This window comes from Phasianus colchicus, chromosome 5 (assembly GCF_987193195.1).
Source record: "Phasianus colchicus chromosome 5, bPhaCol1.hap1.1, whole genome shotgun sequence".
Taxonomy (NCBI): domain Eukaryota; kingdom Metazoa; phylum Chordata; class Aves; order Galliformes; family Phasianidae; genus Phasianus; species Phasianus colchicus.
In genome coordinates this window covers 49,332,834-49,357,544 of record NC_143440.1, presented here as the reverse complement: position 1 = coordinate 49,357,544, position 24,711 = coordinate 49,332,834, and the positions used below count along the sequence as shown (strand labels likewise).

The 24,711-nt window shown below is 45.0% G+C and overlaps 1 protein-coding gene across 2 annotated transcripts in view; it reads left to right on the top strand.

The window, feature by feature from the left end:
* The first annotated feature begins 1,898 nt into the window (after window positions 1–1,898).
* Window positions 1,899–24,711, top strand: part of CCDC85C (coiled-coil domain containing 85C) — a 101,960-nt gene continuing 79,147 nt past the window's right edge. The window contains exon 1 of one of the 2 annotated variants that reach the window (XM_090141595.1): window positions 1,899–3,379. In XM_090141595.1, the coding sequence (XP_089997721.1) occupies window positions 2,668–3,379 (712 nt within the window). In that variant the 5' untranslated portion in view covers window positions 1,899–2,667. The remainder of the gene's footprint in view (window positions 3,380–24,711) is intronic. The other variant, XM_031593015.2, reaches the window with a different exon arrangement.

Genomic DNA, 24,711 nt, shown 5'->3' with positions numbered 1-24,711 from the left:
TTCAGACCTGAGACAGTTCTCATTGGCACAGGACAGCGCACAGACACCTGCTGGTTTCCACATCCCACCAGCTGACTGCCTCCATGGTGAATTCACAGCACAGCCATTACAATTTTCTCCATTGTTTCTCAGGCAGGCAAGGCAGCTCTTCAGCCATCTTGCCCAGCCCCAGCCTCCTGGCCCCATCTCACCTGTGAGGAACAATCCCACTGAAGGGAGCGTGCAGATACTGTGAACAAAGCCTACTGCATGCACACAATGTGATTCCCTTCTCTGCAGGGAATTACCTGGGTTGGTGTGCAAGTTAGGATGATTGTCTGTGTGTGGGACTGGAGATTGACAACCTGCATAACCCACGTGAAGCCCTAGGACCAGTCCCAATCCTGTTACCTCACTGATAACAAAAGGATATAAGCTGCTTGGGGAAAGGAGAAGGGCCAAAAGTCACCACGGAAGGGATGAGCTCCATCAGAAGAAGGTAAGTCTAGTGCTTCAGCAGGGAATTATAGAATGGCTTAGAATTGTAGGGATCTTGAAGACCAACTAATTCCAGCCCTCCTGTCATGGGCAGGGCTGCCATCCACCAGATCTGGCTGCCCAGGGCCCCACCCAACATGGCCTTAAACACCTCCAGGATTAGGGCATCCAGAACTTCCCTTGGCAATCTGGGAGTGGGCAGTTTTCTTACTTTGCCAACATATGCCTGGGCTCAGAAACCAAGCAGCATGCAAAAGAAAATCAAAGGAACTGTATATTTGCTGATTAGACTTAGGAATGTAGCACCAAAAGGCAGAAGTTGCAATTCTCCATCCTTCTCTGGACTGATGCTCCCTCCATGCACAGACCATCTGCTCTGCATCCCACGCTCTGGCAGCAGATTCGATGCTTCTTCCTTGCTAGAGGGTGTCTTGGACCAGCTCCACAGTGTGGTCAGAAACCTGAGGCGGTGCTGAGTTAACCCTGGAGTCAAATCATTCACCAAGGTACCTTGGGAACATAAAGCTGGCAATTCCCTGGAGTTTTTAAAGGAGGCTCATGTGGGAAATACTGGCAGCACTACACTGCCCCAGTACATTTTCACAACGCGATGCTGGCCAAAAGCAGCTGATATTCCAAGGAAAAGTGCTTTAGACTAAAAGTCAGGGGATATGATGCAAGGATGTAGGAAATCTGCCTACACATTGCCTAGGAAATCCACTTTAACTTTGTGAACTTTCTGTACCCTTTACCGGGTTCTGTCTGAGGTGCCTGGAAGTGACACTGGCACACCTGATAGTAAAGATGATGGGAACCTGGACAGGTTGCTATGAGGAACAGCACAACCCATTTTTAAAAGCAGTTCTGTCCCACACAGCGGGGGAAGAGGGGGGGCGAGGACTGACGGAGCGAGGAGGAGGCCGAGGGTTGCAGCAACCTGCAGGCTGCGGCGGGCACCTGGAGACAAAGGCGGCTCGGGAAGGACGCGGAGCTCCGCCGCTGCGCCCGAGCGTTTTTCCCAGCGCCTGGCGGCGGTGTAGCCGGGGCCGCTCCGGCGCCGCTTCCCCGCGCGGCGGGTTCGTCTTCCTGCCTGTCCGACCCCACCCTTCCCCGATCTGGTGCTTCCCAGGAAAAGAAAGGAAGAAAGAGGAATAAAAAAAATAAAAAAAAAAAAAAAAAAAAAAGCCAAACAGCGATGGGAAATAGGGGCAGCCCGGCCGCAGCGAGCAGAGCACGGCGGGGCGGGGAGCCGCTCCTTTGTACCTGCCGTTTGAAGGCGCCAGGCGGCCCCACGTCGGCCGCGCGGCCGCGGTCCCGGTAACCCGAGCCGGCGGCGGGGCGCGGCGCACCGGGGCTCGGCGAGCGCCCGGCCCGGCCTCGGCAGCCAATGGGGCAGCGCGGGAGGGCGGTGCTCGGCCCCGCGCCGCTCCGCTCCGCCGCCAGCAGCCGCCGCTCGCCTCCTCCGCCGCCGCCGCTCGGTCGCGCTTAGCTGAGGCTGGGTCTAGGGCCGGGGTCGGGCCGCGCCTCCCTGCCCGGCAGGAGGTGGGACCAGCCCGGTGCTGCCGCCCTTCCCCTCCCTCCTGAGGGCTGAGCCATTCCGGGAAGGCGCCGGCTCCCCCGCCGCTCTTCGGCAGCGCAGCACCGGCATCGGCCGCCGCCGCGCAGGGCTCGGCCCCACGTCGCCGCGGGTTTGGGGGCGAGCAGCGGCCGAGCGGGGCGGCGGCAGCGGCGGCGGCAGCGCGGGGCCCGTCTCTCGTCTCCCGCAGCGGGGCTCGGCGGGCAGCGGCGGGAGGGGCGGGGGAACAAGTGGACGGAGCGCCGCGGAGGAGGGGGCCGGCCGCCTCCTAGTTGTTTCGCCCAGGGTAAGTTGGCCGATCCCCTGCGAAGGCTTCGCTCGGAGGCGGCCGATTCCCCGCCGCCCCCAGACCCGTTTGGGGGGCGCGTCTTTTTTTTTTTTTTTTTTCTTTCTTCCCCGTTTGGATTGCTTTTTTATTATGGATTCTATGGGGAAGCAGATATTCCAGTCGGGCTTTGCTGTACCACCTTGTCCAGCACGCTACGGGGAACTATAATTTTTCTTCCCTAAGATGCTGCAGTGAATTTCAGTCCCAGGAAGTCAAGCGAACAAAAATAACCCAGATAACCTGAACCGTTTGCTACTCTGTAAGAGCAGACACTTTCCAGGCACAGATGATGGCCAAAAATTCCCTCGAGGGGTCTAAAGAGGACCTGAGCAAAATTTCAGAGGAGGAGATGCTGAGGTGGAGCAAGGAAGAGCTGGTGAAAAGACTGAGGAAAGTGGAGAATGAAAAGATGAACTTAATGGTGGAACACGGCAACTTGATGAAGGATGTGAACCGGCGGCTGCAGCTCCACCTGCACGAGATCCGCGGGCTGAAGGAGGTCAACCAGAAGTTGCAGGACGACAACCAGGAGCTGCGGGAACTCTGCTGCTTCCTGGACGACGACCGGCAGAAAGGCAAGAAGCTGTCGAGGGAATGGCAGAGGTTTGGGAGGCACACGGCCAGCGTGATGTGGAAGGAGGTAGGCATGTACCAGCAGAAGCTGAAGGACCTGGAGGCGAGGCAGGAGACCCTGCTGCGGGAGAACGTGGAGCTGAAGGAGATGGTGCTGATGCTGGATGAGGAGCGAAGCGGGGCCGGCTCGCGGAGCTCCATCGACAGCCAGGCCAGCCTGACCAACCTCAACGGCGGCTCTGCCACCAGGGACGTGGGGGATGGGAGCAGCACCTCCAGCACGGGCAGCGCTGGCAGCCCCGACCACCACCACCACCACCTCCACCATCACAAGGCTGGCGACAGCAAGGCTGGGGCCATGCGGAGGTCCATGGATGACCTATCTGTGCCTCTTCATCACCGGAGCATCCCCAACGGTCTCAACGGTGAGCTTGTCCCCCTCGCAGCCCTGCCCACGGCAGGTGCCTTTCCCTGAACCCACCTCCTCTCGGTATGCACACCTGCCTTGCACTGTGGTGAAGGATGCCGTGGGGGAGAGATCTCACCATCCCCACCCCTGCCCTGCTGTGGAAGGGCAGCCAGGGGTGGTGCATGGAGGAGGTCACTGGGCTTCGCCCCGCTGCTTGGCTGAGTGCTGGTGTTTGGGGTTGAGGCTTGAAGGCATTTATCCGGAGGGTTTTGTTTTGTTGTTGTTGTTGTTTTTTTCACGTCAAAAAAAGCAGGCTGTGTTTTCAGAGTCACTGATTTTCCCATCTCTCCCTCCTGTCTCTTCCCCCTTTACATATTCTGAGTGACATTTGGCTTGTTTATTTGTTACTTGGATGAGATTGCTAAAAGCCTAGCTGCAATTTTGGAAGAAGCTGATGGAAGTGCAGGACTGCCCCACAGACATCACCTGTTATTAGCTCTGTGGTCTCAGCTTGCCTGAGAAACCCAGAGGTTTGAAAGAGCTGGGACTTCCCCCTGTTCCTCTTCAGAAGCAGGAGGTTGGTTTGCAGATAAGAGGCTGCTCTCGAAGGGACAGTGTTCACGATTTTGTGTAACCCAGTCATTAAAGTTAGAAGCGAGCTCCACGATGAAACTGTGCCAAATCTCTGACCGCTTGTATTCAAGCACATTTTCTCCTGTTGTCAAATAGTGGCCAGACATTAAAATAATAATATTAGAATATCTTTAAAATAGATTTTTTTTTTTTTCTTTAAAACCAACAAGACCTATTTTGGCCAAGAGATTTTGATGGGAGTCAAACCAAGCGTCAATCTATTTAATTGTTGTATGCAAGAATCCTTTTGATGTTCTTAATCCTCTTTTCCAACCAGGACAGGGAGCTGGGATGGGGCTTCTGGATGCACTGGCCAAATAACTGCCTTCGATGCACAGAGCTTTTGGTTGTCCTAGTGGGGCCAGTGAGTGCAGGGTCTTTTTTGGCTGCCTTATGTCAAATGCCCCGAGAGATGTGAGGGCAGAGGCACCGAGCAGCCCAGTTTTCCAGTGGCGTGCTTGTCCGTGAATCTGCTGTGCTCGGTCCTGTTGCCGCAGCTGCATGTTTCCACTCGCAGCTGGAGATGTTCCTGCCACCTCGCCCAGCAGTCAGGACTTGCTGGTTGAAAGGGCGATGCAGTCACCAGATGTTGCAGGATACAGCAAGCATCTTTTTTTTTTTTTTTTTTTTTTTCCCTCGCTCCCTTCTTCTTCTTTTTTTTTTTTTTTTTAGTGCTGTGTAAATCAGCCGTGTCTTGTTTGTAAAGCTGCAGATGGCCTCTGCTCCTGGTGTGACCGCGTTTTCATAAAGCCTTGCTGTTCAAAGAGGCCCAGAGAGCACCTGTCGGACTCTGAGTGTGCTGTTACAGCTTTGGGACAGAAGGGCTTTGCAGTTCTGGTTTCTGAACCTCAGAGCAAATCCCTCTTTGGTATCGACTACTTCCGTAGGTTTTAGTGACTTTACTTTCCCGGGTGCCGGGCTCGAGCTGAGGAAGATGCTCTCTGTGGGAAGTACTGAAGCTAACTGAACTCTTCACAACCAGCTTGGCTTCATTTCTGAGGCTGGGACAGATACGATCTGCACTTTCTAGGGTAATAATAGATGGAAAGATGCAAACAAACCTGATTTCTCTACTTAGGTAGTGAAGCTGTAAAAAGGCTTTAAATAGTTGTCGTTCTCAGATAGCATCGGCGTTCAGCGAGGCCATTTCCCTCAATGTGCCTTTGGAAATTCCTGTGCATACATATGTAAATGCGAAGCTTATCAGGCCCCTTTTTGACTGACAGCAAGAAGTGTGCTGAGGAGGCTTGCTTGGGACCGAGTGGCAGTTCGTTTAAGTCTGTGACAATGTGGAAGAGCAGGACAGGTGAATGTGGAAGAAAATGCAGTAAGTCAGGTCGGTGGAGAAGCTGTCACTGCGAAGCCTTTGCGGCACCAGCTCCCTTCCGTCTCTTTTGGTGCTGACCCTGCTTTCGACCTCTGTAGGTTAGATGTTGGCCTTTTTATCCCTTTTTTCTAAATACCCAGGTTTTATGCAGGACTGTTTCATCACGTTAGTGCTTTTCTGAAAGAATATGGGAAAGCAAGAGTATGGGAGCTGTCTGTTAAATGCCCCTAGAATGGTGGCTTTTAGATGAAATCTTAGCAAGCAAAGGTTGATTAAATATTTGTTTTCTCTTCATCAGTACTTTACAAGTGAATTGGTAAACCAGGGCCCAGTGTGAGGTGATGAACTTCAAAGTCTAGGTTTGTACAGTGAGTCCAGTGGAAATGATTAAAAAAAAACAGAACCCACAAACAAACCTGTGGTTCATCTTCCCTTGGTTTGTAGAAGTTTCTTTAATTTTATAAACTGGCTTTTTGGAAGCCAATACCCGTAACCTGATGACTGAAGATCTGCTCGTGGCTGATAAGGTAATAAGCATAACTAATAGTGTGAAAGTAGTTGATATTAGATGACACATGCAATCTTATACAGCTCTGGTTATTCTGCTATAAGCTGAGAGAACGTCTATTTATTTGAAGGTAAATGGTCTTTTCATTCTCCAGTTAGTGACATGTGAGCTCGGAGTCTTGGTAGTAGGGGTATGGGCATCTCCAGACTGCATGATGAGAGCTGGCCAGTTGTATCCTTGTTGAGTGACACACCACAGTTCCCATAAGCCTACCCACACGTCCAGGACAGATACTGGAGCACAGTTGCAGTGTTTTGCTTGTGAGTGCTTTGGCTTCATTTTACATAGCAGGAACCTCTGTGTATGTGCATAGTCTGTGGACTTCCAGGTTAGGCAGCCTAGTTGGAGTATTTCCTGTTGCTACTGTCTTGTTTCTGCCAGAATAAGGTTTCCAAAAATCCCCGGAGGGGAAAAAATACCAACAAAGACAGCTATACTGGGGGATATTAACATTACTTGTGGGCTGAAATAAGCCTTCAGATCCCATGGGGGTATATCCCTGGACTGTAAGGTGTGTGGGAACACTGGGAGTGACTCAAAGCTCCCTGAAGCAGTGTAACAGCTCCCACTAATTTTAGCCTCCACTAGATCTAACTGGAACATCTGTTTATCCAATAACAATCTAAAGGAGGACAGTTGCTTTTGGTAGGATTTATGTGTACATCTGGGCGAGATGGAGAGAGCCATTGTGCTTTTGTTGCCAGTGCGGAACGACTCAGTCCTCCTTGCTGGTGGTTGCTCCATGCAAGTCAGTCCAGGTGGCTTGTGAGTCCTGCAGGCTGGCAGGGTGTGAGTTCTGCCAGTCTGGTGAAACGCTGCCGTGAGACATGGGTGAACGCATGTTGTGGCTTTCCTCGCCTACGCTGCAAGCCCACAGTGATACAGATTGCTAGCTGTTGATGTGTCTGGGACAAAATCCAGCGCATGCATGGGAAGTTTTTGGGCTTTCATCTCCCCACCCCTGCCATCAAGTAAATTTTATTATCACAACTTCTTATTCACTTGCTGCAGAAGCTGTTTGCTCTGAGTTCCAAAAATGGGTCAGGCTGTTGCCCTTGTCTCTTTGACTCGTTTTCCAGTTGGATGAAATGGTTATATGTTTATCAATGTGAATAGGCTCCTGAAAAGAATAATTCTTAAAAGCATCAGCATTTCAAAAGTGGCCAGAGAGGTGTTGAGGCAAGTGATGGGCACAGCAGATAGCTTATCATAGCATAGACATTAATCTCTGGCCTATCACTGCTGTCTGCTCCAAGGGAAGAGGAATGGCCTCTCTGGATGAGAGGGTGGGAAAAGCTCTAGTTCTATTGATTCCCACTTGTAAATGTCCACATATTTACCTAGAGGGTACAATATATTACATTTAAAATGGTGGCAAAGAGAAATAGCTGTTCCCTGTGGGTTGGTATTGATCGGGTGTACAGCCACTCTGTACTTCTTCTCATACCCTTTAGGCCAAAGTCCTTTGTTTTTATTAGTGTATTTATAATCAATATACATATTATTTACTATGACATGTTAATGAGACCTTTGAGATGAGAACACGCAGAAGTGAGGTTCATCAGATTTAAGTTGAAGTATCTACAACATAGACTGTAACGTCTGTGTCTCCTTGGGCTTCCTTTATAGGCCATCATGGTGACATCAATTATGACACTGAAATGTCTATGTCTGCTTTAGGAGAAGCGTTGTATTGTATGTGCTCTTTGTACAGATGGGAAGGAAGTTTGGATGGTTAGTTTATATGCAACCATCTAAAGTCAGGTAAGAGCAATCCTACTACAGGAGCTGTGGTGACCACATTCTACTCTTCCAGTGCAGCTGTGCTAGCACTGATGAAAGACAGGAAACTCTCTTTTCCCAGTAGAAGTCAGATGTCACCTGCAGTGCTGGCTGTAAGAACTCTGTGGCCCCTGCCATGATTCAGCTGTTAAGCAGAAGTTTGGCTACTTATCCATTTCATAGCTTTCTTATATCAAGAATGCTTTTTGTCCTCTGAACATTGCTTTAACTTTTCCTGATATTGCTATATTTAAAACGTTAGTATTTCTGGTATTGTAGGCCACTACATACAGATTCTTTCTGTTCATACAGGGAAACTCTCCCTGGGCTAAATGTAAAATCTCTGTAGAAACACCTCTGCACTTCTTCTGTGAGTTCATTGAGTTCTGTTTTTAGATTTATGAATGCTGATGTCTCGGACACTAAGGGTACAGCAGCTGTTGGCTTCTTATCTGAGAGTCATCAGCTTTGTCATTGTCCACTCTAGCCTTCCTGCATGGTCATGGAGTGTGTGCCAGCCCTAATTATGCTCTCAACTTAGGATAGTAAGGCTCAAGAAACTAATACAGTGCACTAATATTGGGCCACATATGGAAATATGGTCTCTATAGTAGCACATTCCAATTTTGTTTTCCTCTTACAACTTGCTGAAGAGTTATCTTGTTCTCAGCCGTCCTGTTGAAGGAAAAACTTGTATTGATTAAAAGGCAAATTTCCATAGGCCTTTGATGGAATTATCCACTTACACTTGTCAAAAGCAATCAAAATAAGGGGATTAAATTTGTGTTGGTTACATGTAAATGATTTGGTCCTCTGGAGGCATTTCATCAAATAAAACTGAAGATAAAATTAAATAATGATCTAATTAAGTGGCAGGCATGGGAACCCAAAATGCAGCCCTGGCTGCCGAGGTGTTGCACATGGCGTGTGTGAAGGGTTGAGGGGCACGAGCAATAACGTGGGTTAGTGAGGTTTACCAGAAGCATTGCTTCTGAAAGCTGAGGGTCAATGCTTACATAGGGATAAGGCTGCCATGGAAGTATGGAGAAGGAGGCTCAGGTTGCAGCCTGCCATGGCAAGAGTTGGGCCTTGCTTGCAGCTCATATAGACATGTCTGCAGCCCAGCCTGCTGGTGTCGTCCTCTCAGCCTTCTGTGTTCGGGCTGCTCTTTGGAGAGCTTTCTGGGAGCAGAGAGTGGTTGATCTCAATGATGGACAAGATGTAGGTGAGACATTTAAACTGGATAAAATGCTGTGATGTGTCCCAGTGCAAAACACACGGCGTTGTTAGCACGGAGCGGGCAAGGTTGGGGGCCATGTATCCGTTTTTTTTCTGCGAATTAGCAGCAACTGGCTAGGTTTGCTTCTGCATTCTGTATTTTCAACCTGACTTTTTGTCTGCGAGCCAGAATTCATCCTGCCCTGTCTCCAAATGTCATCATCCCCTTGTGGTTAACTTGCTGCAATTCATGAAACGCTTGGCTGCCATAAATAGTTATGTGCAGAGGTTCCTCCGCATGCGGAGCGGACAGAAATTCGCAGGCAGCGCTGCTAGGCACTCGCACACTAACATGTCCACCAAGAGAAAGTTGACCCACTTCTGCGAATAGATAACTCCTGGCAGAAAAAGTAACACTGTCTCAGAGAATCTGTCTTTCCCTTGCCTACTGAATTGTGAAGCAAAAAAAAGCAAGCGACCTCCATCTTCTGAATTAACAGCACTGGGAGCGCAGTAGTCTCCATTGAAAGGAGAGTGTAAATCAGCCCTTGATCTGAGGAGGGCTTAAAATGGCCACAATTCACTTGTGATTTTTTTTTTTTTTTTAAATATAATGAATGCTTTTGTTAGTGAATAAGATGTGTGGAGTTCAGGACTCAGCTGCTCTTAGACATTAGGAAACATTTATCACCATGGCAATTGAGGGCTGCTGTACAGGTAACTTTGTATACTTTCAGGGTGAGTCATGTCTGGGCCAAGGCCATTTATGCCATGTTACTTCAGTCCCCGTGCATACAGGTTTATGGATACTATTCCCCTCCGTAAATTGCTTGTTGCTCTGTTATTTGCCCCTCTCCAAAAGTTCAGTACGTGTGCTGACTTCTTATGTTCCCAGGCAGTGATTCAAGGAGATATCCTACTCTGGTAGAAGGGTGCAATCTTCATACCTGCCAAAATAAAGGTTTTCTGAGAGCCAAAACTGAGGGCAGCAAGTCCGCCCCTGTCTGCACAGATTCTATGGAGCACTAATGGCCTGATGACCTGTCTGTGGGAAGCCACCAGGTTACTGCTGTCACTGTTCGTGTGCCTTCACTGTCCTGGTCAGCTGTACTCAATGTTCACCTTGCTCAAGGATTCTCCTGCAAAGGTCTTTATGAAAGATCATTGCTGGCAAGGTAGACTACAGGTTATTTTATTGGTTAGGTTTGAGACTGGGAGACTAGCTCACCGTGTGCTAAGTGCTGTCAGCAGTACTGTTGTGTCACTTGTCTTGGCAAGTGACTATAGATGCTTGGAGTCCAAGGATCTCGCACTCAGATTGAAGCAGCCCTGTATGTGGTGTGAATTAGGGTGTTGTCTGGGCCAGGAGATATGGTCTTCCATAGGCTTGCAGGAGTGGATGGCTGGCTCCTTTTTGTCTGCTTTGGGCATGGTCAGAGATGTCTGTGCTGTCTGTAGAGGAGGGAGCACCAGTGATGATTGCTGGGCTTATGGTATCAGGGCATTGGCCAGCTGTAAATTGCAGTTGAAGGGGTGACATGTTAGCTGTCTTTTGTAGTTGTGTCAGCCCAGGCTTGCTGGCAGAATTAGTTCAATCAAATTAGGACTGCTCTGGAAAGCTCTTCAACTCCTTCCCCCAGCTCCATGCAGTGACACTCAAGACTACATGCTGATGCCTTTCCCCCGATTTCGTCCAAAAGCTCTGCTGCTGTGGTTTCATTCTCAAGCAGGGAAGTTGGTGACCTTTGAATGTTTATGGAAGGCAGAGAAGTACTGTAGGGAGCAAATGAATGGAACGTGAGACACAAGAGTGGATACTTCTACATGTTTCAAGTTATCTCCAGGGCAGTAGGTTGCTCCATGTCTGCCCCTGCCTTCTGGGGCAAGGAAATGAAGCTGCATTGTGCTGAGAACTCCAGTTTGGTGTGGTGAGGAGAGCTGTGACATTGTGCTGTCCTCTTGCTGGGAAAGGGAGCAGGCAAAAGGACCACTCATAGAAGATCAGTAAAAACAAACCACTATGTTCGAGAAAAAGAAGAAGTGAGCCTTACAGCATTTCCAGTCCCCAAAGCTTATTATTTCTATGGAAACCATTCCAGCAGTAGGCTTGCTGTCAGTATCTTTTTATGATCTATTGGAGCTGACTAGATTTAAAAACTGTTTGTCCTTCCCTACGTCTTCTGCCCTGGATCATCTAAAGATAGGTTGCTGTGTATCATGAATGCAAGGTTAAAACCAGCATTCCTGCTTTCTAACTCTCCATTAAGTGCTAAGCAGTCCCTGGAGGGTTTGCAGCCATCTTTCATGTGCAGTTTTTTACTAGCTAAGGTACATTTCATTCACTCTATGACACTTATTGATAATGTCTTGTCCTATAAATGCCACTCCTGTCACACTGTGCTCTTTGAAGGATGGCCTTTGTATTAGGCTGTGGACCATCCAGTAGTGTGGTACATCTCAGTGCCCAAAGAGATGCTGCTTGACTTGAGCCGAGTGAAGACTTCAGCTCTTTACACTTGCTTTAGTTTTTCATGCAAAGAAGATACATATTTGTAATCTTCACAAATGGACACAATCTGTCCTATTTAGGAAATAGTCTGCTTGATTCTTGTGTAGCTATTTACTATTTTTGTTTTCACTGATTTATTCCCACTTTTGTTTTTAGTGGGATCTACTGGAAATGGCTCCAGGGCAGTCTACATGAAAGTTCAGTTTTGTGCTAGAGTAGAAGGGTCAGGTGCTAGAAGTATCTATAATTAAAAAAAAAAAAAAAAAAAAAAGCAAAAACAAAACAATCCTTATTTTTGGTTGGCGCTGAATCTTTTTCCAGTTCTAACAAAGGTACTGAGAATCTTATTATTATGTGCAATCTTACAGCACTTTTGTGATGAACAGTGTTCTTTTGTCTTCCTGGTTTCCTTTTCTTATCTCCCTTACAGGGCTTGCAGTCTCATATTTATATGTTTCCCGGCAGCTGAATATAACTTTGATCTATGCTTTGGATCTGCAGAGCTTTTAATCCCTTTCTACTGAGTTAAAAGCTTGTTTGCTATTGAATGTGATACGTAGTTATAGGTTATATGATCTTCTCTAGTGGCTCATGCATCACACAAGGATGGCATGTTGTGAAAAACTGATAAAATGTCCCCTTGTTCTCTTTCCTGATTGCAACTCAAATCTAGAGCAGGGATGAGTCAGTTATTTGCTGCTGATACACCTGTCCTTTGCTGCTGTGTATACCTGTGCACTTGCTTTCTTTATTTCAGTTATTTGGTCTTCCTATCTCAGTGTTTTGATTTTTGAGGCTACAAACTAGGTGAGTATTTCTGCCATTGCAGAAAACTTTCTGTTTGCCAATTCTGAAAGCATTTGTGGTCTAATTTTTTTTCCTGGAGTTTTGTCTTTTCATCCTCTTAACTGCTTGCAACGCCTCTTAAAATGTAGGGATCAGTTTTTAAAGCTTGTGTGATCATTCCTCTCAGTGTCCTCTAACATGAAGATGCTGAGAGAGCTGGGGCTGTTTGGCCCGGAGAAGAGAAGGCTGAGAGGTGACCTGATAGCAGCCTTACAGTATCTGAGAGGGAGGTAAAGGAAAGAAGGGGCGGACTCTTTAGCAGAGTCTGTGGTGACAGAATCAAGTAGAAATGTCTTCAAGTTCTGGGAGGATAGATTTAGTTTAGATATAAGGAAAAAATCTACTACAGAGAGGGTGGTGAGGCACTGGAACAGGTTGCCCAATGATGTGGTTGATGCCTCATCCCTGGAGACCTTCAGGGTGAGGCTGGATCAGGCCCTGGGCAGCCTGATCTAGCTGTGGTGTCCCTGTTCACTGCAGGGGAGTTGGACTAGGTGGTCTTCAGAGGTCCCTTTCAACTCTAAGGATTCTATGATTCTATTCTATGAAAACGTACACTTTGTTTGTGGAGATCTTCTCTTCTGGAGTGGTTGCAGCTTCCACTTAAAAAATCATCATTCCTGAAGTTTTCAGTCTTCCAGGCCACGGTGATGCAGCTGCATGTATACAGATATATCCAGTTGTCTTCTGGAAGATCTTTTTTAGCTTTCTGTACAGATATTTTCTCTCTAGATTCCATTGTGTTTACTAGCCACCCAGTGCTCATCTTGAAGCCTTCTGTAAAAAAAATACAGCACTCTTTTTATGAGGTCAGTTATTATGGCTTTGTTTAAGGGTGAACTATAAAATAACATAAGAAGGATGAATGGTTTTCCATATGCAGTGCTGGATCGGGACTCTAGATTTGATGTGTTTTCTCTTTGTAATGTGGCTTGTGATATAGTGTTAGGTAAGTCTCTGGTTCTCTTCTTATAGAATCAGAATGATAAATTTCCTTTATCTTCTCCAATGAACTCGGGTTGTTGGATTGTTTATTATATGTTTGTATAGTGTTCAGCAGAATGAGACCTTTACCTCAGATGGGGCCTCTAATTATTGCTATGATACTGGTGATAACAAATATCTCAGGTTTTCAGTTATAATGAGCTAGCAAGGAAGGAGCAGTCCATAAGGGAGCTAAAACTCCAGACTCTTCTAATTTCTAGTTTGGAGTATCTTCAAATCCTGTTTTGACTTCACTAGGATAAATGTACTTTACATGCTGGGGTTCTTCTTTCTGTTTTGTGTATACCTCTTGGGACAGCAGGATGTTGAACTGTGAACAGTCTCCAGACAACTGTCAAAAACAGAAACTTGTTGAATAATAAGTTCTGTTCCCAAATTAGAAGACAAAGAGCAAAAAAGACAAAGGAAATTATTTACCTTTTCACAGCTAGACCCAAGCAAGACAACTGCAGAAAGATGGTATTGCTTTCTCTGCGTTATCAGGACAACAAATTACCTTGATACCTTTCAAAGAGTGAGGACAGCATTTGTTGTATTTTGGCTCATCCTGTTTGCATTGCTCATACCACGTTTATATATTTGGTGTCATGTTATATATTTAAAATGCTGGTTATCCAGAAGCCTGGTATAGTTTTGGCTGAGGAGCAGATCCACGACTGAAGAAGACGAGTCCTTGTTGTGTTGCTCTCTGTTTCAGCTCAAATCAGCAGAATCTTCTTCATAATTGCTGAAGACACCTTTCCTCTTTCAATTAAATTCTTACCTGTTCCCTTGATTGCTCTATTTCTGACTCCACTAATTTGGTAACTCCTAATAAGCTCTGACTAAAAAGTCATCAAAGTCACTCTTGGGTGTGAACCCAGTGCTTCTTAACCACCTTTGGCTTTTATTGCCATTTGCAGAATGGAATTTGTAGGGAGGATTGTTTGTCAGCCTATCACCTAATCATTAGGAGGGTGACAAGACCACAGTAACTTTTCCTTGGCAATTATGTATGAAAGGTTGTCAGTGTGAGTAGTATGGGAAGTTAAAAGCCTTAATTTTCATTTGGAATTGAAACCCTAATGACTTTTCACTCCCACAGATCATAAAGCTCTTGCTTCAGCCTCAAGTTGACCAAAAAAAAAAAAAAGAAGGAAGCTCTTCTATTTCAGACTTTTTGAGGAGTTTTTATAATGAAAAAGCAGCTTTATGAGTCACTGTTCTTTGTATAAAAGATAATTACTGGAGCACGAACTCAAGAAAAATGGCATTTTATGATTTTGTGGCTATCCATGCAGTGTAAGCTTTTGCTTTCTCTCTTTTCAGTTAGTTAGGTTAAACAGAATCTTGGTTCAAAAGGACTAATTATATTCCTGTTTGTTGTTTGCCTTGTGCACTAAATGTTTTCTATATGTAAAGCTAAGCAGCAGGGGCCTGGGAGGAAAGGATCACCTCGAATGAATACTGTTTAATTATTTATAATCATGGGTGCAAATCCTGTGGGTTTGTGGGTATTGTATTCAGTCACATCCATCACTTGCTTGCATCGCAGTAAGGAATAGAAAGTCCTTTTGTTAACCCTAAGAAGCATAATTATATTCCTTAATCTGTACTTAAATTTAAGCTATGTACCTACCCACTTCTTGTGTATATATATATATTTTTTTCTGTAAGCATGGGAGTATTTTGTAGCAAAACTGTATGTGCTGTCTAAAGAAGTGGGAGCCAAGTGTGGGTGCAGAAGTGCAGGTGGCACGTACAGGTCACAGCCCTGCTTGGCTCTGCAGTAGTAGATCAAAGGTTTGCAAAATGACAAGAGGTCCTGGGATCTTACTTCTTAGGGATCCACCTGAAATACCTTGACGAGCATCTTCTGTTTGAAGGACAGGTGCTTAGACTTTTCAGAATATTAAGTATTCTGAACTAGATTTAGACTTTGCTTTTGGAAATGAGTAGCTAATTCTCTTTGCTTGTGGCTCTGTACCTGAGAAAGTGTTGCTGCAGTTATATTGACATCAGAAGTCCAGTGAGCTTTGCATTCCCAATGTTGTGCAGTAGTCAAATCTGCTCAGAGTCCTATAAAATGAGGAGCAGATCATGTAAACAGCAGCTGATTCAGTTGTTCCCCATGTGGAAAGGCTTCTGTTTTTCCTTTCAGTCCATTACAGCATCTTGCCAGGTTGGACAGAGAAGACGGAAAATCAGCTGTCCTGTTCTTCCATTCTGTCTCATTTGGATAAAAATAGAGGGCTGTCTTTTATTGATTTGTTTTTTGCAGTCTGAAGTGAGGAAAACACAATAGTTTTGGGAAAGGCTTGGAATTGGCCCCATAAAAGGACTGTTACATAGAGGGTAAGACTCCCTGAATGTTACATTTAAGGACAGCAATGCTTTTCTTTTTAAATGAACAGGTTTCATATCTAAATTTAAACTAAAGCCATATCAAAACTAACGAAAGCAGAAGCCTTATTCTATCTTGAAGGGTGTGCTTTGTTGAGCCTGAGGGCAGTGTGGAGTTTGTCCTGGCACGGCGGCTGTGAAGGTGCCCATCCTCTGGGCCTACTGCAAGTTGCTAGAGAGCAGGAGGGCAGCGGGGGGAATAACTTCCTCTGAACTTGGCTGAGCTCTTTATTTCCTTGATTCTCACGGTGCCGTTGTGCAGAGCTGATAAGGGAAATGTCCTCTTAATGGTAGAAGAGTGGTCAGCAGGAATTGCATGCCCAGCTCAAGGTGGAGTTGGAGACCGCTGGGAAAAGGTGCAGCAGGTGCTTGATGAAAGAGAAGGAGTGAATGAGTTAGCCAAAATTGTGGTTTGGGAGCTAGCTGTAGATTTCAACAGTCAATTTCATTCAACTGGATTGAACTCCCTCCAACGCAGCATTGATGATGATGCCTGGAGGTACAAAGATTGTATTTTGATCAGCAAGTCAAAAGCAAGTCTACCTGTACTTACAAACGTGTTTCCAGAATTGCACATGAAGGAGATCTCATAATAATAGTAATAATAATGGGCAGAAAAAGTTGCTTGAAGGAATGAGTTTCCTCTCTGAATGCTGGTGAAGGCATAGTCCTGAACCTTGCATGTCTTCCCATCTCAGCTTTCTGAAAGTGTGTGAACAGATCCATTACCTGAGTTTTGCACGGAAATGCTGAGTGAACATAATGCAAGATGACAGGAAAGCCGATAATGACGGAGTTTTGAAAACACAAATAGAATCATAGAATCGCTTAGGTTGTGTATGGCAACTGTTGTCATGGCCTGAACCACTGATTGATCACCTGGGGAAAAGACCAGCTCAGCCCTGGGAGCACAGGTGAAGACAATTCAGCTGTATGACCGGAAGGGATGAAGCCTGGCTGCACCTCTCTTAGATCCCACTTAAGGGCTGATTGCCACTGGGAAAGGATTTCTGGTTGGAGATCCTCCCTTGTGGAGTTTTTTCTGTGAGCCTGGATCTTTGGAGATGGGTGAGCATTCTTTCTCTGTTTGTCCTTCTTGCCATTTCACTCTTGCGTTGCCTTGCTACCGCACTAATCTTTCTAACTGTAACGGGTTGAAGGGGACCACATGGTTCATTTGAAGAGGTGCAGTATGAATGAGAAAAAAACGTGTGTGTATCTTGTGCTGTATAGAGTTGACCCAGTTGGTTATTCAGTGATGAAGTCTGATCTGTGTGTTAGGAATGACAGATCTAGATTCTGAAGTGCTTATGATTAGATTAAGACTGTGTAGTAAACCTTAATGGTGCATGAAAATCTACTGCTGGATTTGCAGTAATACGTACTTTTCTGCCTTAGAACAGCGTGAATAATGCTTTATGGTTGTATAACTCCTTCCAGACAAGGAATTGAGGAGTGCTTTGTAAACATTAATGAGTTTGGCCTCATAGCATATTTATAAACCTGAGAAATAGCATTTTCCCCTTTTTTATGGTTTGGATGTTGACTAGCCTAAGTATGTAAAGAGCAGGCAACAGAGCTTTCATTTTCTGACCCTCAGTCCTGGGCCTTATCTGTAGGACTCAGTAGACTTTCCAAGGCTATCTGAGACATGCTCAGGAATTAACTCTGGTTCAAATCCAGCAAAAGGGTTGTTGCAAACCTCTCGGTATCTATTGTAAAGCAAAAAGTATTTTAATTATTTGCCATTTTTTTTGTTTGCCTTTTTGCTCTACAGCAGTAGAGGTAGAGGCTAATCCTCAACCAGAATGAAATCAGTTTGGGCATTAGGAATATAATTTCTTTCTCCAGAACAAAGAAGCTAAGATAATGTGAATGAAAACTTCTGTTATCTTTACATGGGAGTTTCAGGTGGGTAAGGAATGTGAGGTCAGCCAGGATTGGGAGCAGATAATTGCCTGTGTCAAAGGGCAGTGAGAGTGATGCCTGTGAAAAATGCCCTTTAAGTAAATGCCTGTAGGTGGGATCAAGCATTGTGATGATATAGACAGATTTTTCTCTAGCAATTTCTTCAGAGGTTCAGCCAGAATGCTCTCACTATTTGTATGCATTTATGTAATGGAACATTTTGCAATGTGAGCATTGTGTGGATTGCAGATAAATTTTATAAATATTTTGTGTGTGAACTTAGTGTGTAATGAAGTTGTCAGAAAGGAGAAGTTTGTTGTTAGTTGTGAGTAAAGCATGTGTAGCTGAACGTTTTGGATACTGCTTTTGCAGCAAAATGCGTTCCTAACCAGAAAATGTGCTCCAAGATCTCAATGCTTTTTCAAGGACTGTGGATTAGTGAGGCTCCCAGCAAATGTCTGTAAGTCTCTAGCTGTGGAAGTGGTGATCTTTATGATGTGGCCACAGATCTACTAGCAGGGCTGTTTGTTAAAATGAGCAGCATTTGTGCTGTTGGCTGTTCTCTCTTTAATTAGGGTGGTCAAGCAAAGAGACTAAGGGGCTCCTGAACCCATTTTTCCAGATCTGAATTGGATGGGATGTTGATTATTGTGGAAGTTCTGTGGTAAGGATTGGAAACAAGAGAATGTCCAAATGTCCATGTATTTTCTGTGGGAGTTTTATTTAGGAGAGGATTTTCCTGGGAAGATTTACATGTTGTTGATTATTATTTTGTTGGTATGCTGGAAACCTCACTAAGCTAGTTGGCACTTGAAAAAAGGTGCAGATTCTTTTTCAGAGGCAATTGCCTTGTTTACTTCGTCTTTCCACATGCAGATCAAAATCAGATTTTGAGATACAACCACAAGGAGGAAGGCGTTTTTTTCTGAGGCTGTTGCATACAGTTGGAGTTATTTATACCAAGGGTGAGTTTGGTTTGTGGTCTTGTGCTGTGCAGTTTATGACTGTGTGGACAATGGAGATGGTTGTTTGGTTTCGTCAAATTGTTACTAAGCATGTGAATGGCAGCTGAAGTCAAGCAAAAGAAAGATTTGTACTGTATGATAATAATACGTGTTATCTGAGGGATATTAGTATTCCCTTCTAACGTGACATCCATAGACCAAGAGGTATGGGAACTGCCCTACATTGTGTGATCTGGCACTGAAGCTGTGTTCAGTTTATTGCTCCACTTCACAAATGTATCCTACTGAATTAAAGGGAATTACAGTGGCTGTCTGTTGTGTGAGTGGCCAGTGTTTTTAGTTTGGACTTGTCTATTAAATGCTACACAGGCATGAGATCTTTTTTGTTTCCTTGCAACTTCTGGAACAGCCTAGCCTTAAGACTTCAGCAAAGAACAAAAGCTTTTCTGAACCACTCTGTACTCATGGCTGTAAATAACAAACTTTGGATGATGAGCAAGAGATTTTGGTAAGGCAGAGCACAGCAGTGGAGACACTCAGGTATTTCAGTGTGTGTCATGGCACCCTTGTGGAGCTGGGAACTGGAGCATCCAATAGAAAAGCTCTCAGTTGACTCTGCAGTGCTTAATCTTTCTAATACGTCCCATAATTTGTAGTGAAAGATCTAGATAATGAAAGAAAACAGTTATTTATCTGGGATTAGCCTACATAAAACATTTATGTTAAACTGAAACTAGGCCAGAATAATGTTCTTTTATAAATGGTGGTAATGAATTGCAAATCAGTCCAAAGTCTTGCGAAGGCAAAAGAGCCTCTGTGGTTCTTTCAGTGGACTTTGTGCCCTGTTTGTAGGCTTAATGCTGTATCTGTGTCCATTGGTGTTGTGGAGAGTGAAGTACTAGTTTTGGAAAGCAAAGCCAAGCCTGGTCCCACCAAACAGTGAAGCAAGCATACCAACTGAGGGGAGTGAATTAATAACATGTTGGTAACAAAGTCTCAGGTTGGCTAGTTAGCAGTGACTATGAAGCCTGTCTGCTTTTCCAAATCCCTGCTTTGCTAGCAGTGCGTAAGACATTTTCCTGCTGATTTATTGTGGTAGGAGCTACAGAGTAATCCTTGGTAAATAGATTTATACATGTGACACTCTACTGAATGGGAGATTTATACTTGGCTGTTCCATTGCTGCTTATTACCATATGATGTTTCATTGAATGCAATTATATGTCTGCTTCTACTCTTTAAAGGATGGAAAGATTTCACAATATTACTATCTTCTTCTGCTCAGCAGTGTCTCACAAAGAGTAATTTCCAACATGATGAATGGGTTTGCAGTTGGTTTTGTGCCTTGTAGGCCTGGTTGTGTGAAATAAGCTGGGTTTTGGCTAAGGCTATCTTGAATTTCAACAGGATTTGTGATGCTGAAGGTGCTTCAGAAGTTGAGCTGAACTTTGTCAGCTGTCTGAGCTCATCTCAGGCTCTTAAAAAGCTGATAAGATCCTCATAACTCTGGGAGGTCTTAGAGGACATGTAGATCTTTGCTGTTTGTCCTGGTTTCAGATGAAGTGAAGTCCATTCACTATAAATTTAGTTTAATTCATTATACTAACTAAAGAATAGAGCATTTTCTGTGACATTAGGAGGCTATTTAGATTTTTATTAGGTAGTATTTTTCATCTAGTATATTTGGCACATCTGAATATTTCCTGCTGCTCTCTACTATATTTTTATGGGGAAACATTTTCATTAAGTTCAAATTATTTTCTTTCTCACTTTGGAAATCAATATGGTGCAAAATCTTTTCAAAGCAGTGGAATCTGCAGGGTATTTTATGAAGTCTAAATGTTTTGGGAGAAAACCTGACTGCTGAGGTCCACAACAGAACTTCTCTTGAGTTTGGAAGGAGTAAGATTTCGGTTTTTAAGCTTGCTTGGAACATTTCATTCCTGGCTGATGCATGTTGCATCTTCAGTGATTTAATTTCAGCATGGCTTTTAGAAACCGTGACCCTTTTTGTCCATGTTCAAGCCCTGTATTGCTGCACCGTTGAGCTCTGAGACCTCATTCATAAACATCCCTCCAAACGTGGCTCTTTATCCCGTGTCCACGGATGCGAGAGAATCCCAAACAATAGCAAGGCTGAAACAAAAGCAGGCATTGTCTGGGGGGTGCTGAGGCAGGCACTTGGAGGGGCCAGAGAACCTCTGCGGGCTGGGACCATTGTGCCCGTAATTGGATTTTTGCAGCCGATGGGAAGGGGAGGGGACCTGCCGGGCCAGGATTGCCTGCTGCAACGAACCCAGCCGTGTTTGGAGGTGGCAGATGACCTTTAAAGCCCATGCTGTTCTGCGAGGCCTCGTATAGTGCAAATGCACCAGGTTGCAACTTTATTAGTGATTAGACACAGAGATAAGCCTCAGCACATTGCCTAATCTGCAGAGCCTAATTCCAGGCATTGAAGCCAGGGACGCTGATACAAACACAAACCAAGTGCCTGCTCTGTCTCTCAGCTGAGTGACTGCCACAACCCTACAGAGAGCTTCTGGATAACCTGGGTCTGGTTCTGATAAGCATTTGCAGTGGGGATGCTGGGACAGTACTGTGAAAGTACAGAAGGAGGAGGGGGTTATACATATCAGTCATTGTTTTCAAACCCAGTTTAATTTCTGTGGTAGTTAATGAGAAGAATATTTACAGTGAGCAAGGATTGGTCTTCCCTGCAAAAGTAAGGTCAGGGCTACAGCCCAAAGCAGCTTGTAAAGTGGAGCGTTTTGGGGGAAATGCATTTCCATTTTTTCAATCTGAGGGTATTCCTGGGTGCTCTGGAGCTATTCAGAGTTGTCGTGGTCGTCTTTTGGATGGGGTTCCCTTTCCTGTGGGCCAGGCTAAAGGGTTAGAGGAGTTTGGACCATGCTGATTTATCCCTGTTGGATGTTTTAGGCAGTGGTCAAATCCTGCTAATGTGTCTGTGTGAATGGTGGTGGAAAATGTCAGAGGTTGTAAACAAAGATGAATCATCATAGGTCAAGGGTTAGGACTCTTCTTGATGGCACAGCAAGTGTGATGTTGTGGTATGCTCTGTTATTGGATTTCCTCCAAGGATTGCACTTCGGGGAGCTTTGGCCTCATGGCATCCTGCTGCTGCTTGTTGTCCTTTCAGTAATGTGGGAGATTCCAATTGGAACATATACATATTCTACGTTACAAATACATGCATTGAAATGTTTGGCAGATTTACTCTGCACATCCAGACAAGCCCATGCAACCCTGTGTTTTAAATCCATGGCTTGGAAATCTTTCTCCAGAAGCCACTGCAAACTTCCTTATCCTGGACTCTGTTGTGTGGTATCGGCCTCATCTTCAGGCCCAACAGACAACTACACAAACATCATCTGAGAAAACAGTTTGCTAACGACCATACCCTCTTAACTTGGTCGATGAGATGAGCTTTCTCTGACCTTTATTTGGACACGCTGGTATTAAGCTAATCCCACCCAATCTCTATAGTGACAAGGTGACCTATTTTTTTTGTTTTTGAATCTTGTAAAATGATGTTGCTTAAGTTACTGCTGCTCACTGTCTTTGCCCCTTGCCTTCAGGCAAAACCCATTTGGGATTCCTGCTTCTCTAGTTTTCTCTTTTTAGCCTTTCTTAACTGTGTTGTGACTTGTATTTTGGAACACCTGGCTCTGTATTTGGGGGTGAAAAGGGATGAGAAGCCTCATTTGTTTTAAAAGAAGTAATGGAAGGTTACACTTACTCCCAAGAAATAGCAGAAAACAGAAATTTTCTAGAAGGAACCGAACTTCTCTCCTTGTGATGTTATCCCATTTGATAAAAGGTGATTTGGAGATTCTCCACTGGGACCTGGGCTGAGGCTGGACTGTAGATGAGTCCATAATGGGCTCTAGGCCAGCATATCAACTTCCCCACAGCTTTATGTTGTTTTCCCTCCTACCACCCAGCCAGGGCTTGTTGTCTGTCTTTTGCCTCCAGGCTTTTGGAGAGAAGCCATTGACTTCCCTGTTTGGCAAAGCCCTGCTTAACTAGTCTCCTCCTCTCGATTAAGAGGTGTGAAGCTGAGGAGGAAGTTTCTGTTGCTTTGAGCAAATCTACCTGAGTTTTTGTGGTCAGAATATGGGTAGCAAATGATGTACACTGCGTGTTTTGTGGTCACAATGTATGTCCAGTGCCATTTGGATATCTTCCCTATGGGTATAAACTGTTATTCCATCAGCTTTGTTTGTGCATCACCTTCCTTCAGGATTAGGCAGCCTTGCCTTTCCTCTATGGGGCCACTCAGCCTCTCCTGACCTCTGTGAGGGGAGCCAGCATTGGCCTGGAGAGTACTTTGTTCCCACAGCCCCAGACCGTGGCCTTAGTTGCATAAATCCATGCCCATAGGCAGCTTCTTTGGGCTTATTATAATGCTAACTCAGTTGAATTCCTAATTAGAGACCAGTGGTTTTGTGTGGGTATGGGAAGTCTGTGTAACTTTCTGGAGGAGTTGTCCACAGAAATCTGCTTTGGGGAGAGATGCTGAAATAAGATCAGAGTCTTTAAAAAAGATGCATGTAAAATAAAACAACTACTTTAATGTGCATGTCTATCAGTTGCTGGTGCATCAGTTCAGATCAGCCAAGACATGAAAATATTCTGTTGTTTTTTTTTTTTACTGGTTGATGTTTTCTTCTGTTGATGTTTACAACATCAGCAGGAGATCTGTAGACGCTACCTTAGATGTCTGTGCTGCGAAATGGTGGGAGGACAGTTTTAAAGCCCAGTGTGATTTCTTTGAGATTAGATGAGAGGGCTTCTTCTGATAACTTAAGATTAAATAAAGACAACTTTCAAAGTACTCTATAAGAGGGAGAATCTGAAGCAAGCCTTGCCTGACCTGTTGATATCCATGAAGCAATCACAGCAATATCCCTCTTTGGCCATCCAGTATTGGATGTGTTGAGATCAAGCAGAGCTATCATTATAGCCCATGCATTTTAATTTTGTAAAGTGGAAGAAGTAATGTATCTGCTGCCTGCACCATGCCTTGTACTGGCTTAAGTTGATCTATTTATATTGCCTCTTCCATTCAGATGGGTTACGTTGCAAGGTTTAGCACAGGGAGTGTTTGTGCATGTGTTTTTTTTTGTGTTGGCATTGCAGTCTATCATTGCTCTAATGTACCTCTGGGGGAATGTGATACAATAGTTAATGCCAGCCAGGCTGCTAAATAATAGCTCTTTCAGGAAGGAAGTAAAGAATAATTTATGTATAGGAAAACAGAGCAGGTATACAGAGAACAGTAAAAATAGATAAGTTGTGATTTCATTAAAACAGTTAGCAGTGAGTGTATGGGATCTGGAATGCCTGTTGGTGCACTGCTGCTCACTGCTGCTTATGCACCTGAGGCTGGTTCAGCTCCCTGTCAGCAGCTCGAAGGAAGCATCCTGCTGGGTAGGCTGCAAAAAAAAAAAAAAACTGTCCTGGAGAGGCTTCATGGGGAAGAGGATGGTATCTGTTAAGTATGGCTTTGGCATGAGGGGTTCTTCTGGAGTTTGTTTGTAGTAAGAATGAGCCTGCCTTTTGATCCTACCGATGTGGTCCTTCTTGTCTAAATATGTTTGTGCATTAGTGCACTTAATTATCTGCTGGACACTCTTGGCTTTTGTTTGGATAGCCTTCCTTTGCATCTAAATGTAAATAAATAGTGATGGAGTGGATCTGGCTCCATCTGGGATATGGAATTGAGTGCCTGTGCCATGGCCGTGCTCCTGTGAGCTCCTCAAATAAACAGAGACTTCTCAAGGGCTACTGTGAAAACTCCCCCAGTGCTCATTCTGAAAGTAACCCATAAATCAGGCCGTCTCTCTGGCTTTTCCCCTTTGGCATGCCACTTTGGATGGAGGTTTACTTCTGCGTCGTGCAGCTGAAATGTCAGCTTTTGATTACCTCTTGCCTTTAGTCATATTGATGTATTATTTAAGTGTAAATACATTCACAAGAGAAGCAGTGTCCTGTGCCTGAGCTGTTAAAGCGATCACTGTTTATCTTGTCAAAGAAACTCCTTGCCCCTTCTGCAGGCTGTTCCTAGCCCTCCCTTTGCATTTCAGGCATGCAAAGCAGGAGACTGCCTAGCAGCAAGGCTCCCAGAGCCTCTCCAGGAGGTAGGACGTGAAAGGGAAGAGATACCAGCCACCTTCTAGTGAAG